The sequence below is a fragment of the Vulpes vulpes genome, chromosome 15 (assembly GCF_048418805.1).
Source record: "Vulpes vulpes isolate BD-2025 chromosome 15, VulVul3, whole genome shotgun sequence".
Classification (NCBI taxonomy): Eukaryota; Metazoa; Chordata; class Mammalia; order Carnivora; family Canidae; genus Vulpes; species Vulpes vulpes.
The window spans coordinates 61,598,863-61,614,832 of record NC_132794.1 but is presented as its reverse complement, the minus strand read 5'-3'; the positions used below and the strand labels follow the sequence as shown (position 1 = coordinate 61,614,832).

At 32.2% G+C, this 15,970-nt stretch overlaps 1 protein-coding gene across 21 annotated transcripts in view; it reads left to right on the top strand.

The window, feature by feature from the left end:
- ZNF280D (zinc finger protein 280D) overlaps positions 1–15,970 on the top strand; it is a 299,635-nt gene that overhangs the window by 272,040 nt on the left and 11,625 nt on the right. For 15 of the 21 annotated variants that reach the window (XR_011997393.1, XR_003234935.2, XR_011997394.1 and 12 more), the window contains one exon: positions 1,982–2,027. Coding sequence is in view for 10 of the 21 variants with exons in the window: in XM_072738601.1 (XP_072594702.1) it covers positions 1,982–2,027 (46 nt within the window). In the remaining 11 variants the exon portion in view is untranslated. Of the gene's footprint in view, positions 1–1,981; positions 2,028–11,777; positions 14,116–15,970 lie in introns of all 21 variants that reach the window. The other 6 variants (XR_011997395.1, XR_011997396.1, XR_011997398.1 and 3 more) reach the window with 1 other exon arrangement.

The window sequence follows — 15,970 nt, the reverse complement described above, 5'->3', positions numbered from 1 at the left end:
GATTGATAATTCAGAGAAACTGTTTTTCTCAGGCGATTTTACATAGTGTGCTTTGAATTTTTTAAATATATGTTTTCTTAAATAGTTTATTCATTATTATAATTCTGCTCCAAAAAAAGAATACTAGTATGGTTAAAGCCACAAAATAAGATTGGGATCATAGGCCCTTCAGTGCTAATATTTCAGTGACTTATTTTGTTCTCATCTACCAGTTTCTTAGCCAGTAAGATGAAGGGTAATAAAAACTCTGTAACCAATCTTTCTTGCAGAGATAGAGGACTGAGTTTCTCTAATTGAAATATCAGCAGAAATAGTAAAACACACAGGATAGCTTTCATTTTAATTGTTGCATAAAATCAGTTTATTAGAACAGCCATATAAAAATGATTAGCATGGTAATTTCTTTTTGTAAGAATGTAAGATTGATCTTTGATAATATTTTCAACAGTATACTGAGAGGGAAATTATTTTATAAAATATTTTTTAAACTTCTTTGTGACCAGTTTGTTTCAGTTTTTCAAACTGAGTTTAAAATTATTAACTGATGGGAAATAAAAAGTAGTTGTAATATACAAATTTATTTCAAAATTTTATAATCCAGTATCTACTTTGTTTCTTCACACTAATTTTTCATGTTTTCTTATGACTTTATACATGTTATTTGTAAGACTCTCATTTTCCTGTATAAATCATTAAAGACTAAACATGTGAAATTTCATCTTTATGAATTTTGTTGTTCACAATAAAACACTTTAAAGAATTATAAAATCTTTAACCCCCAAAATGATCGACATTAATGCATTTTGTTAGTATTTCTGCAAATTTTATTCATTTAAATTTGTTTAGTAAATTGGTTGTAAATTATTGTAGTACATTACCAATATAATAAAAGAACAAAAAAGGACACACTCTATTTTAAATTGTTTGCAATTTCATGTAATAACTAAAATATAGATAAGTAATTTTACATGAGTTATTATTAATATCTAGTAAAGCATTAGCATTTATAGACCTAATTTTTTCAGTGTGCCCTCAGAGATTTCATTGACTAACTAGAGAGTAGCTTTTAGGATAGTTGACGTTTCTATCCTACTGTATGTCATTTTTGTACATGAAATTTAAGTCAGTATACTTGTTGCTTATGTTAAATATATTAATCTTTAAGTATAGTTATAAGCCTTCATAAAGTAATGAATCACTTAACTATTAATGGCATTTCAGATCAGGTAGGCACTTAGTTTAAAATTGAGTTTAATATATAATATCAGGAAATAATGTTTAGTTATCAGCAGTTTCTAAAAGATCTTTTGTGAAAGCTAGCTTTTATATGAAACTATTTAAAAAAAGATTTTATAGATGGCATATGCCTTTTTTAATGTTGTAATAAGTTACCATTTGTTTTTTTATCTTTAGAAACAGTTTAAAATATTTGTAGTTAATATTTGAGCAGTGCTTCTGAAGGTTCCTAAGAGACTATATCCTTCAGAATTCTAAATTATTTCTGTGATTTTACCACCTTAATTGTAATAAATATAGAAATAGCATTATATTGAATTTCACAAGAGATAAAATTTCTTTTCTCACTTTTTAAGCCCCATAATAGTAAATACTTATGCATATTATATATATTAATCATATAACCTGCTTTTATTTTTTAAAGAATCATTCTTTTTTTGAGACTGTTTTACTAATGTATTATGTCTTTTAGTTATAATTGTATTTAACATAGAGAAAATTTCTTAAGTGCTCTTGTTTTTAGAAAAGAAGGAAATACATGCCCCTATTAACTTCTTTAGCACATTTATTGAATCTACTGTTTATTTTAATGCATTTTATTTTTCCTTTAAAATATTTATAGAGGGCATTTACAAATCTATGTTAGTTTAAATTTACATTTTAATTACTTAAGCATACAGAAAAGAACTGTTTCATATTTTCCTAAATATAAAATAAAGTATTCAATACCTATTTTGTTTTCAAGATTAAAAAATGAAGCTCCCACTAAGGAACAAGAACCTGTGTCTGAGGTAAATTTTGTTTTACTTGTACCTTAAAGGCTTATGTAGTTGAAAGTATTGTTCGTATAATTTTTAAAACATTCAATTCATTGTGTAAACCTCAGTGACAATTACTGGCATGTTATCAGGAAAAAAAAATTGAGATTAGTTTTTGTCATTAGATATAAAAATATCTAACCCTAAGCAAAATTTTGAGGTGTTTTTTATATTACAAAAGCATCATATATTTTGCTTACCTGTTATTTGGTTCAACTAATGAGTTAATGGAGATAAATTTATGATTTAAAAATCCTAAAATCAATAAAATGTCAAACAGTTGACACATGGAAAATTAGTCTTTCCAGATTATTTTATTTTCTGAGACTTTAGAAAGATTTAACTAATACTTAAAATAGAAATATTTCAGGGGCCTTGGGTGGCTTAGTTGGTTAAGCATCTGACTCTTGGTTTCAGCTCAGGTCATGATCTCATGGGTCATGAGACTGAGCCCCTTGTGGAGCTCCTACTCAGGAGGAAGTCTGCTTGAGATTCTCTCCCTCTGCCCCTCCCCCAACTTGCATGTGCCTGTGTGTGTGTGTGCATGCACACACATACTCTCTCTCAAATTAATCTTTGTAAAAAAAATATTTTGAATATATATTAAATGTGTTTTAGCTTCTTAGGCACTCTGAATATTATGCTCATGGGTTATTCTATAAATGTCACTGGGCAGTCTAATGGATGTGTGTAGAAATAGTTTTGCTCAAGTACTTGTTTTCTTGATGTCAGGTTTTTTTTTTTAATATTACAAAATATTTCAGGTCTCTTTCTGAGTATACTGAAGTGAAGAAGATTCAGCATTTATCTTTTGAACAGCATATCCATATTGAACAGTGAAGAAGAGAAAGAAATCTAGGCAGAATTAGCCACCTTCTTCCAAGCAGCTTTCTTTTACATCACAGAAAGTTTTCTTTCGTTAAGGTTTTTAACTACAAAAAGTTTAATAGATACAGGATTTTTGGTTATATGATTGTCCTTTTATAAAAAATTTTATTTATTTATTTGAGAGAGAGCAAGAGCAGGAGGAGAGGGAGGGAGAGGGAGAGGGGTAGACGGAAAGGGGAGAGAGACTCCCTGCTGAACAGGAAGCCTGATGCGGAACTTAATCTCAGGACCCCTAGATCATGATCCAAGCTGAAGGCAGACGCCTAACTGACTGAGCCACCCAGGTGCCCTGGTTATAGGATTATTCTTGAATGAGTTTTGATAGTTTGTGGTTTTTAATATTGAATTTGTCCATATAGAATTGTTTGTACTGTTATTTAATCTTTTAGTGTCTTGGAGTCTGCAGTGATAATACTCTCATTCATTCTTGATGTTAATAATTTGTGGGTTCTTTTTCCTATTGTCATATAGTTTACTTTTATATAGGTTATAAAGAAAGAATACAATGTTACTGTTTCTGCTTTAGATAGTTATTTTTAAAGAAGTTAAAAGTTTTAAAAAATAACTGTATTCATCTTTGTTTTTACTATGTCCAGTGCTCTTCATTTCTTCATTAGCTCTCCATTTCTGTCTAGTATCACATTCCTTTTGCCTAAACAACTTCCTTTGATATGTTTTATGTTCCAGATCTACTGGTGATTAATTCTTGATGCCCTTTTCATTTAAAAATACCTTTGTTTTTCGTTTTGAAAGATTTTTTTTTGGTGTATGTAGAATTCTGGGTTGACAGCTTTATTTTCTTTCAGCAGTTTAAAGAAGTCATTTTATTGTCTCTTGGTTTGCATATTTTCTGACAAAATGTCTTACTGTAATTTTTATCTCTGTTTCTTCTATATATGTGTGTGATTGATATATATATGTATGTGTGTGTGTGTATATATATATATATATATATATTTATATACATATAGTGTCAAATTTTTTTGGTTGTCCTCAATATTTTATCTATATTTTTCATCAGTTTGAGCATGGAGTGTCGAAGTCTGATTTGTTAATCCATTTGTTTATATGTTTATCTATTTGTTTATTTGGGGTGTTTATCATGATTGGTGTTCTCTGAGCTGTCCTGTATCTTCTACTTTTGGGATTCCAATTTCCTAAATACTATACCATTTGATGTTAGTCCCCATTCTTAGATGCCCTATTTTAGTCTCCACCCTACCACACATTCTTTTTTTTGTTTTAGTTTGGGTAATTTCTATTTATTGACCTATCTTCAGTTTTCCATTTGTTTTCTCACTTGTGTCAGGTCTGCTGATGAGCCCATCAAAGGCATTTTTTGTACCTGTCATTGTGGGGTTTTTTTCCCCTAGCATTTGCTTTGATCATTGATTCTTATTGTTTATGACCCTCTGTTAAAATTCCCATTGTAGTCATGCATGTTGTCCTCCTATTTTCACCAAAGCATTTAACATATTAATAATAGTAATTTAAATTTTTCTGATAGTTCCAGTAGCGGGGTCATATCTGAGTCTGGTTCTCCTGACAGTCCATTCCCCCCCCCTCCTTGCTTTTTTGTGTATTGCATAATGTTTGGTTGAAAGCAAGAAATTATTTGTAGGACTGAGATAAATAATATTTATATCTGAAAATGGGCATACTGTTTCTTATGTTAGATCATTACTATGTGATTTGGTTTCACCTAGCAATGAGTTGATCTGAGTATCTGAATTTTGGCTCTTGTTGCTATGGTTACCCTCAGTGTACTACCAGGTTCAATTCCTATAGTATTTCTTTGTGCTGAGGGTGGGTTATGTTGCTGGAGGTTTTTTCCCTCAGTGTTCTTGTTTCACACTTAGTTTTATCTCTCCCTGTGAGACTGAGCCTTAGAGAGTATGTCTCTCTCTCTCTCTCTCTCTCTCTCTCTCTCTCTCTCTCTCTATATATATATATATATATATATATACTCTTCCCTTTCTTCTAGCAGTACTGTTGTTGCTTGTTATTTGGTGTTTGATAGCCTGGAGGTGGGTGGTAGGGAATGGGGTGATGTTCTCTGTTCTGGTTTAGCCTCACTCTTAATCCAGCTCTGTGTTCTGGGTCTTGAGAGTAGGATTTTTTCTTCATGCCCTAGCCACAGTCAGTCACCATTCCCTGGGGGCAACAGGGTTTACTTCTCTTCTTTCCAAAAATGTAAAGGCATGAACAAAGAAAATTTATAAATCCATAATTTTATCACATCTATTGATTATTTTCTTATACGTTCATACTTGACTAGAATAAGTCATCAAACTCTTACTTTCCTCTGATTGCCCTGTTTCATCTGTGTCAAATGAAACCACCTTTCATACAAAAGCCGAATTTCTTGTTTATTTTTTGTTAAAAGAAAAAAACATTACACTAAAAATTTAGTAAGCTACAAGCAGAGTTAAAGGAAGCTGTATTGACTGGAAGGCCACATAGAGCAATCTTGGTCCAGGTATTTCTTTTTTTTTTTTTTTTTTTTTTGCAGTGGTCCAGGTATTTCTTTCAAGAATATATGTGACATGGATAGTACTTCAAATAGATACAGGTATTTATTTTAGCTGCACCTCTGATATGGATACCACCTCAAGGATGGATAGCTTGAGTTAGTCTTCAAGATTTTGATCAGATACATTTGTTAGAATCAGTGTTATATATTTTCCTGGTCTCAGTCTTTTTCATTTCTATAGTTTTACATTTTCTCTTTGAAAATTAATTCCTAAAAAAAAAAAAAAGAAAATTAATTCCTTTCATATACTAGATTATAGTTGGAATTTGTATAATTTACTGGCTTCTGACATAGCCTCTGTTCTGCTACTGTGTATTCTATATAATACAACAGTCCATTGCTATTGTTCTCCAACTGTATATATATATATATCATTAATCATCCCCTCCAGTTTCAGGATTAGTGTACTTTCATTATAACATAGGTAGGGAGTAATAGAGAGGAGTCAGGTACAGATGCCTTTTTTTTTTCTTAAGTTTTAATTTAAATTCCACTTAGTTAACATATAGCGTAATATTAGTTTCAGGTGTACAAGATAGTGATTCAACACTTCCATACAACACCGGGTGCTCATCACAGCAAGTGCACTCCCTAATCCCCATCACCTGTTTTGCCCATCCCTCTACCCACCTCCCCTCTGGTAACCATCAGTTTGTTCTCTCTCATCAGGAATCTGTTTCTTGGTTTGCCTCCCCCTCTCTTTTTTTTTTCTCTTTGGTCATTTCACCATATGAGTGAAATCATATGGTATTTGTCTTTCTTGAACTGACTTATTTTGCTTTCCTTATTTTGCTTAGCATAATACTCTCTAGTGCCATCCATGTTGTTGCAAATTGCAAGATTCCATCCTTTTTCATGGCTGAGTAATACTCCATTATATATGTTGTTTATGTATATAATCCTCTTCATCAGTCGATGACACTTGAGCTCTTGCCATTATTTGTCTACTATAGATAATGCTGCTATAAACATCAGTGTAAATGTATCTCTTTGAATTAGTATTTTGTATTCTTTGGATAGATACTAGTAGTGCAGTTGTTGGATGGTAGAGCAGTTCTGTTTTTAACTTTTTACTCCATACTGTTCTCCAGAGTGGCTGCACCAGTTTCTTTCCCACTAACAGTACAAGATTCCTCTTTCTCCACATCCTTGCCACACCTGTTGTTTCTTGTGTTGTTGATTTTAGCCATTCAGACAGATGTGAGGTGATAATTTCATGGTAGTTTTGATTTGTATTTCCCTGATGATAAGTGATGTTGAGCATCTTTTCATTTGTCTGCTGGCCATCTGTATGTCTTCTTTGGAAAAATGTCTTTTCATGTCTTCTGCCCATTTCTGAATTGGATTATTGATTTTTTGAGTGTTGAATTTTGTAAGTTCTTTATAAGTTTTGGATACTAATCTGTATCAGATATGTCATTTGCAAATATCTTCTTCCATTTCATAGGTTGCCTTTTAGTTTAGTTGATTGTTTTCCTTCGTTGTGCAGAAGTTTTTTATTTTGATGAAGTCCTAATAGTTTATTTTTGCTTTTGTTGCTGTGGCCAATGTCAAAGAGGTTCTCTAGGATTTTAATGGTTTCCTGTCTCACATGTAGGTCTTTCATCCATTTTGAGTTTATGTTTGTGTGTGATGTTAAGGTGTTCCAGTTTCATTCTTTTCCATCTTTCTGTCCAGCTTTCCCAACATGATTTGTTGAAGAGACTATCTTTTTACCAGTGCATATTCTTTCCTGCTTTGTTGAAGATTAATTGACCATATAGTTGTGGGTTTATTCCTCGGCTTTCTACTCTGTTCCATTGATCTGTATCTGTTTTTGTGCCAGTACCACACTGTTTTGATAACTACAGCTTTGTAGTATAACTTGAAGTTCAGAAGTGTAATGCCTCCAGCTTTGTTTCTCTTTTTCAAAATTGCTTTGGCTCTTCAGTGTCTTTTGTGGTTCCATACAGATTTTAGGATTGTTTGTTCTAGTTCTGTGAAAAATGCTGTTGGTATTTGATAGGGATTGCATTAAATGTGGAGATTGCTTTGGGTAGTATAGACATTTTAAAACTATTTGTTTTTCTAATCCATGAACATGGCATGTCTTTCCATTTCTTTGTATCCTCTTTCAATTTCTTTCACTGGTGTTTTATAGTTTTCAGAGTGCAGATTTTTTACTTCTTGGTTAGGTTTATTCCTAGGTATGTTACTATTTTTGGTGCATTTGTAAATGGGATTGATTACTTGTTTTGTCATTATTTCTGGAAATTTTCTCTGATCCTCTGTTCCCATTGCCCCTTTTGGTCTTTACTTTTCACATAAAGAGTCCCCTTTATTATGTCTTGCAGGGCTGGATTAGTGGTCACAATTTCCTTTAGTTTTTGTCTTGGAATCCCTTTATCTTTCCTCCTATTTTGAATGATAGCCTTACTGGATAGAGTATTCTTGGCTGCAGATATTTTGCATTCAGCTCTTTGAGTATATCATGCCACTTCCTTCCGTCTTACCAAACTTCTGTTGAGAAATCTCCAGCCAGCCTTGTGGATCTTCCCCTTGTAAATTAAGGACTTCTTTTGTTGCTTTTACAATTTTTTTCTTTATTACCATATTATGCAAAGTTAGTTACAATAAGACTTGGTGTTGGCCTGCTTTTCTTTATTTTGATGGAGTTCTCTGTGCTTCCTACATGTGGATGTCTGTTTCCTTCCCCAGATTTAGAAGTTTTCAGCTATTATTTCCTCAAATAAAATTTCTGCCCCCTTTTTTCTCTCTCCTTCTTTTGGGGCTCCTATAATACTAATGTTATTATGGTTTCATAATTACTCTATATGTTCCCTAAGTCTGCTCTCATTTCCCATAATTCTAATTTCTCTCTTTCATTAAGCTTCATTATTTTCCATTTTTTCCCCTTCTTTGTCACTAATTCATCCCCCTACTTCTTTTAGCCTGCTGTTCCTTGCATCAAGCCTATTTCCAATCTCATTTATTGTCTTCATCTCTGATTGATTCTTTTGTAACTCTTTTATCTGTGTGGTAAGAGTCTCTCTGATGTCTTCTATTCTTTTCTCAAGCCCAGTGAGTATCCTAATGATTGTTGCTTTAAATTCTCCATCAGGCATGTTACTTACATCTTTTCACTTAGATCTTTGGCTGGGCCTTATCTTGTTCTTTGATTTGGGATAAATTCCTCTGTTTAAGCATTTATCGATTTTCCTGGTATGTAATTTTCTGTTGTTCGCAATCATAAAATTTTCATACAAATGTTTATGTACACCTATTTGATTGTTAAATACTATGTTTAACTGTATGTATTAATTAAAAATAAATATAGTGAAAATGTATACCAAAGATTTTTAAAAACAAATATGGTATAAGAAGTCAAGTAGTACATTGTTCAGAAGATGAAAAATACAAGTAAAAAATAATGAGAATTATAGGACACTATAACAAGTTAGGCTAGAAAACTTTTCCAGCTACTGAAAATTATGAAGTCTTTAACATTGACACTATTAGAATAGAATTACTAGGAAATTCAGAGTTAAAAACTTTTCTTTGCATTGTGAGGAAAAGATAAAGAAAATGGAAATGTTCAAAGTCTCAGAAGCTAGTGATTATAAGCATGAGCAAGAAAATAAGGTGTCTTTTAAATAAGTTTAATTCTTCATTGTGGCCATCTATTTCTAATATAATAAAAATGTTCTTAATAGAGCATTGGCCTATCCAAGGACAAGATGCAGATTTTAGAGTATCTGTTTTACATGTGAGCAAAAATTTTCAAAAGATGGATCTTTTTTTTAAAAAAAAAAAAAAAAGGTCTGACATTGAGTTGGTCCATTGTGACTGGCTCATTTATTCCAAAGAGTCCTTACTTTTGTTCCCTGTGCATATACTTTTTAGCAATAATACAATATAATTAATTTTTTGCAGCTCAAAAAGTTCTTTCAAGGATTGGAAAAATTTGAAAAGAATTTGTAATTACATAAATTCCTTATACCAGCTTAATGCTTTTTAAAATGGAAGTATTTTTAAACATATCTTCAAACTGATAGTTTAATAGATGATGCTTTACAGAATGTGATAAAATATGTATCAGTGATGTTAAATGTGTGCTTTATACAAAAATTATTTCTCTCTTAGAGGACCATGGGAAACTATTGTTTCTGCATTCACTTGAACTTATAGGAGCTTATAATCATACAGCTAGTCATTAAAAGGATTCTGTTTTGTCTAGTAAAGTTTAAAAAATGTGTAATTCTATTAGCAATCATGTTAAATCTGAAATACTATGGAGAATAAAAAAATACATGTTCTTATTCTTTGTAATATATTATCTGATATTATTTGTAATAAATGTATCTGATGATTAGGTATATTTACATTAAGAATGATATCATTGTAAGGGGAGAGTTTTATTTGACTTGATTGAAACAAAAGGAAGAAAAAACTGGACAATTTTATCTCAATAAAACAGTTTTTGTTTTAAAGAAAAAGTAGATATGGTCAAGCTTATGAAACTTAATAAGTTAGAAAAAGATTATTTAAAAATTGTCCTGGCCAGGGATATGATAATGGGGCAGATTTGGCAAATGTATACAAGGGCATATAAGCCAGTATTTCTCCCAAGAAACAATTATGCCAAATTTGTGCCTTGCTCAGCTCATAATTATAAAATACTTCATCTGTGAATTCAAATATGATTATCTTTTTTTTAATCTTTTTTAGTATTGTAGAAAGGATATGTATTTTGGGAGTGGGGTAATTCAAAAGCAGATGGAACATTCTTGTCTCTTCTAAAATTAAAATCACATAGATATAGGCATCAAGATTAAATGCACTTGATACACTTTGCATACAAATTAAAGATGTTTATATAATAAGAAAATATATATCAAAAGATATATCAAAATTATGTTGGACTCAAGAGCTTCTTGGTACAAATATATTAGATTTTTACACAAATTATCTGTACGGGATGATATCTTGAACAAAGTAGCAAGAATTAATAAAACTCTGCAATCAGAAAAATGACCACAAATAAAACTACATGCTTAATAAAAGGCCTGCCCCTTTGCTTACAACAAATGAAACTAATTTTAAAAGTGTGTTCAGTGAATATAAAACTTGAGCAAGAGAGGTAAATATTCACATGAATTTCAAAATTATATGAAAAGAAATTGGAAATGTATAAATCAATGAGTGAGAGTATTGATTTTTATAGGGAGCGTGCTTATTGAATAGACACTAAGATTATTAATGTGTTAGCTTCATATTTGAAATATATATATATGAAAAATTTAATGAAGTCTTCAGATTTTGAATTTTTAAACTGGAAAAAGTTATTTTCTATAAATTACATTGATTTACAAAAAGCAGCCACTGACTCCATTCTTAAATATCTTAATGAGCTAAGTTTTATAGAAATTTCATGAGAATAGCTTATCACAATATCAACAAATTGTAAAATTAAATTAAGAATTGCATTTAGCTAATCAATTAACAAAATGTTATCAGAACATTAAAACAATACTAGCCACAGTAACATCCTGTAAAAGATACTTCAGTAAGCTGAAGTTAGTTTTAAATTATTTAAAATTGTCACTTGTCAAGAGAAATTGGTAAACATGACTATTTGCTTATTTGAAAACAAGATAGGAAAAGAAATACATTTGAAAGTATTGATACATGTGCTTCCCTTAAAGCCAGTAAAATGAAATAATAAATTCTGGTTTTGGTAGAAGTGTTTAAACTTCAATTACTTTTGTGAGTTCAATACACCTGCTTTTCAATTTTTCAATTAATATTTTGGGAAAAAATATTCTGAGCTTCTGGGAAAATGACAGAGTAGAAAGCACCAGGATTCTATCTTCTCACCTAGACAAGTTACATTGGCAGTTACATCTCTCCCATGTAGCTATAGGCATACCTCACAGGTATTTGCAGGTTTGGGTCCAGATACTTCAACAAAGCAAATATTTCAATAAAGCAAGTCAGATGAACTTTTTGGTTTTCCAGTGCATATAAAAGTTATGTTTACACTATACTACAGTCTATTAAGTATGCAATATCATTACATATAAAAGAACAATGTACATAACCTTTATTAAAAATTCTCTGTTACCAAAAAAATGCTGACTATTGTCAGAGCTTTTAGCAAGCAGTAATAGTTTTGCTGGTGAAAACTCTTGCCTCCATGTTAATGGCTACTGGCTGACTAATAGAACTTTTTTCAGAATTGGAGTCAACCCTCTTAAACTCTGCCACTGCTTTATCAATGAAGTTTGTGTAATATTCTGAATCTTTTGTTGTCATTTCAACAGTCTTTACAGCATCTTCACCAGGAGTAGATTCCATCTCAAGAAACCACTTTTTTATTCATCCATAAGAAGCAACACCTCAACCATTAGTTTTATCATGAGACTGCAGCAATTCAGTCCCATCTTCAGGCTCTACTTCTAATTCTAGTTCTCTTGCTATTTCTACCACACCTGCAGTTCCTTCTTCCTCTGAAGTCTTGAACTCCTCAGTGACCTATAAGGGTTGGACTCAACTTCTTGCAAACTCCCATTCATGTTGATATTTTGAACCCTTCCCATGAATCATGGATTTTCTTAATGGCATCTGGAATGATGAATCCTTTCCAGAAGGTTTTTGGTTGACTTTACACAGATCCACCAGAAGAACCACTATGTATAAGCAGCTGTAATCATAAGAAATGTATTTCTGAAATAATAAGACTTGAAAGTTGAAATTATCCCTTGGTCCAGGGCTATAGGATGGATGCTGTGTGAGCAGGAATGAAAACATTGTTACTCTCACTGTATATCTCCATTAGAGCTCTTGGGTGACCAAGTGCATTGTCAGTGAACAGTAATATTTTGAGAGGAATCTTTTTTTTTCTGAGCAGTAGGTCTCAACAGTGGGCTCAAAACATTCAGTGAACTAAGTATTAAACATATATGCTGTCATTCAGGCTTGGATGGCACCAAGGATGCCATAAATCTTCAATTTGTAAAATAAAAGGCAGTATTTGTGATGTGCAGTAAAATGGAATATTTCTGTATTTTGAAATTCTAGAGTCTGTTGAATGCCTGCAACTTCCAGGGGAAGACTTGGGCAGTATGTTGCAATCAGTATCAGTCAATTTAAGCATTCAGCACAGTAACAGCTACCCATCCCTTACCCTCAGCCACGTGACAGGCAGCTGTGCACACGTTCCTGGAGCAGCTTGCACACAGCTTATGGGACCAGACTGGCCAAAAATGGTACCACCTTCCAAATATTAAGGATCTGTGCTGTTGTCACTAATTGATGCTTCTCACTACAGCATTCCACAGAAGTGGGCACATTGTTGTTACAGCTTTCCTCATTGTTGCAATCCCTTCCCTTTATAATTGATGTGACTTCCAGGGGATTTAAAGGTACAGTGCCCTTTTTTCCCCCTTAATTTTTTGCTTTTTCCCCTTTCAGAAGCCTGACATTAAAGACTAGGACATTCAGCAACAATCACATATATGGGTTAAGTTATGGGTTGTACTTGCCCAGAGAAAAGCTCAGAATAGACCTGAGAAAATCTTAGGTTTACATCTCATGTTTATCTCGGCAACAGAGGAAGCTTAGACAATCAATGAAACAAAAGTACCAAAAACATCAGACACTGGGTAGGGGTATAATCTGATTTGCAGAGATACTACATTATTAGTTTCAAATGCCCAGTTTCAATGGAAATATCACAAGACACACCAAAACAGTCAAGTGGCCCATTCAAAGGAAAAAAATATCAATAGAAACTGGTCCTGAAAAAGACCTAATGGCAGATATACTAGACAAAGACTTTAAAACAACTATTTTAAAGATGCCCAGTGAACAAAAGGAATATGTGGGGAAAGTCAAGAAAACAATATCATAATAAAATGGGAATATTAAAGAGAGAAAATCTGAAAAATAACCAAAAGGACATTCTGGGGCTGAAATGTACATTACCGGCAAATGAAAAATTCATTAGGATGACTCAAAGGAAAGTCTGAGCAGACAGAAGAAAAGAAATCAGCAAACTTGGAAGATAGGACAATGGAAAGTAGTGAGTCTGAGGAACAGAAAGGATTGAGGAAACCATGAACAGACCCTAAGGCAGTTGGAGCCAATCATTAAGCAGACCAACATACATATTATGGGAATCCCAGAGAATATTTGACAGAGACAAAGACAGACATAAAGAAATAATGACTGAAAACTTCCTAAATTTGATGAAACACATGGATGTAAACATCACGAAGCACAGTGAATTCCAAGTAAGAAATAAAAAAGACCCACTCTGAGACCCATTATAATCAAACTCCTGAGAGGGCAAAGAATCTTGAAAGTAGCAAGAGAGAAGCAAATCATCACATGAGGATGATTCTCAATAAGATTATCAACAGATTTCTCATCAGAATCTTTGGAGGCCAAAAGGCTGTGGACTAATATATTCAAAGTACTAAAAGAAAAAAATTCAGTAATTTTAGATCTGTTAAAACTATCCTTCAAAAGATATTCTGACATAAAACCTAAGAGAGTTTGTGACTACTAGGTCTGCCCTGCAAGAAATCCTCAAGGAGTCCTGTATGGTGAAATGAAAGGACAGTACACGGTAACTCCAAGATATATGGAGAAATAAAGGTAAGTACATGGGCAATTATAAAAATTAGTATTATTATAACAGTGCTTCATAACTATTTTTTATTTTCTACATGAATGAAGAGAGATTCGTTAAAAGAAAAAAATAGTGTAAAAGCTAGCATTACTATAACTTTGATTTCCAACTCCAAATCTTGTTTTCTACATAATTTAAGAAACTAATGCACTTAAAATAATTACCAGATTATGTCTGGCTACACAGTTTATAAAGATATAATTTTGTGACAACAGCCCTAAGGGGGGGTGGGGGTGGAGCTGCAGAGCAAAGTTTTTGTTATGTTACTGAAGTTAAGCTGGTATAAAATCAAATTAGAGGGTGACAGCCTTAGAATGTTAGATGTAATTCCCATGGTAACTGCAGAAAAAAATAAGTATACACCAAGGAAGTGAGAAAAGAATTTAAACATTTCATCACAATCAACAAACAGTTTCCTCCACAGTTAGTGGAGGAAATGTGTGCCAAAAGTTATAAGGCATATAAAAAATAATACAATGACAGATATAAGTCCCTCCTTATCAATAACTAATTTAAATGTAAATGGATTAAACTCTCCAATTGTAAGACAGGTGTTGGCAGAATGGATAAAGACACAGGATCCAACTGCAAGCAGTCTATGGGAGACTCGCTTGAGATCTAAAGAGATAAGTTAAAATGAAAGAATAAAAAAGATAATCCAGGCAAATAATAATCAAGAGAGAACATGGGTGTCTTTACTAATATCAGACAAAAATAGACTAAATGAAAAAAAGTTACTAGAAAGAAAGACATTATATATGCATATAAATTTCAATACAGCAGGAAGATATAACAATTATATGTTTATGTACCTATGACAAATCACCTAAATAAATGAGACAGAATTGAAGGGAAGAATTGACTGTTCTACAATACAAGTGTAGTCTTCAATACCCCACTTAAAATAATGGAGAGAACAATCAGATGTCAGTAAGGAACTAGCTTAATAAGCCAACTAGATTTAACAGACATTTAGAGCTAGATTTAGCTCTACCCAGAAACAACAATTAGTCAAGAAAAAGAAACAAAAGGCAACCAAATTGAAAAAAGAAAGTAAAATTATCCTGTTTATGTAGAAACTGAAGAAAATCTTATTAGAACTAATAAATGAATTCAGCAAAGTCATAGGATACAAAGTCAATACAGAAAAATCAGTTGCATTTCTGTATTCATGGAACAGTCTGAAAAGGAACTTATAAAAATAATTCTATTTATGATAGCATCAAAAAGAATGAAATAGGAATTAACCAGGGGAAAAAAGACTTGTAAAATAAGACTATATAATCTTACTGAAAGAAATTAAAACATAAATAAATGGAAACAGCCCATGTTCACAGATTGGAAGACTTAATATTTCTAAAATGCCCATACCACCCAAATGAATCTACAGATTTATTGCAATCCATACAAAAATCCTAAAGAATTTTTTTTTACTTTTGTAAAAATAGAAAATCCCATCCTAAAATTTATATAGAATCTCAAGGAGCCTCAAGTAGCTAAAACAATTTTGAAAAAGAAAAGCAAAACTGGAGGAGTCACACTGATTTAGAACTTACTGCAGAGCTACAGAAATCAAAACAATGTAGTATTGGCATAAAGACAGACACATAGACTAGTGGAATAGAATAAAGAGTCTAGAAATAAAGACTCAAATATAGGGTGAAATGATTTTTGACAAGATGACTAAGACCAATGAGGAAAGGACAGTCTTTTCAATAAGCAGTGCTGGGAAAACTGGATATCCACATGGAAAAGAATGAAGTTGGACCCTTACCTAATACTGCATACAAACATAAACTAAAATTGGGTCAAATACCGTAA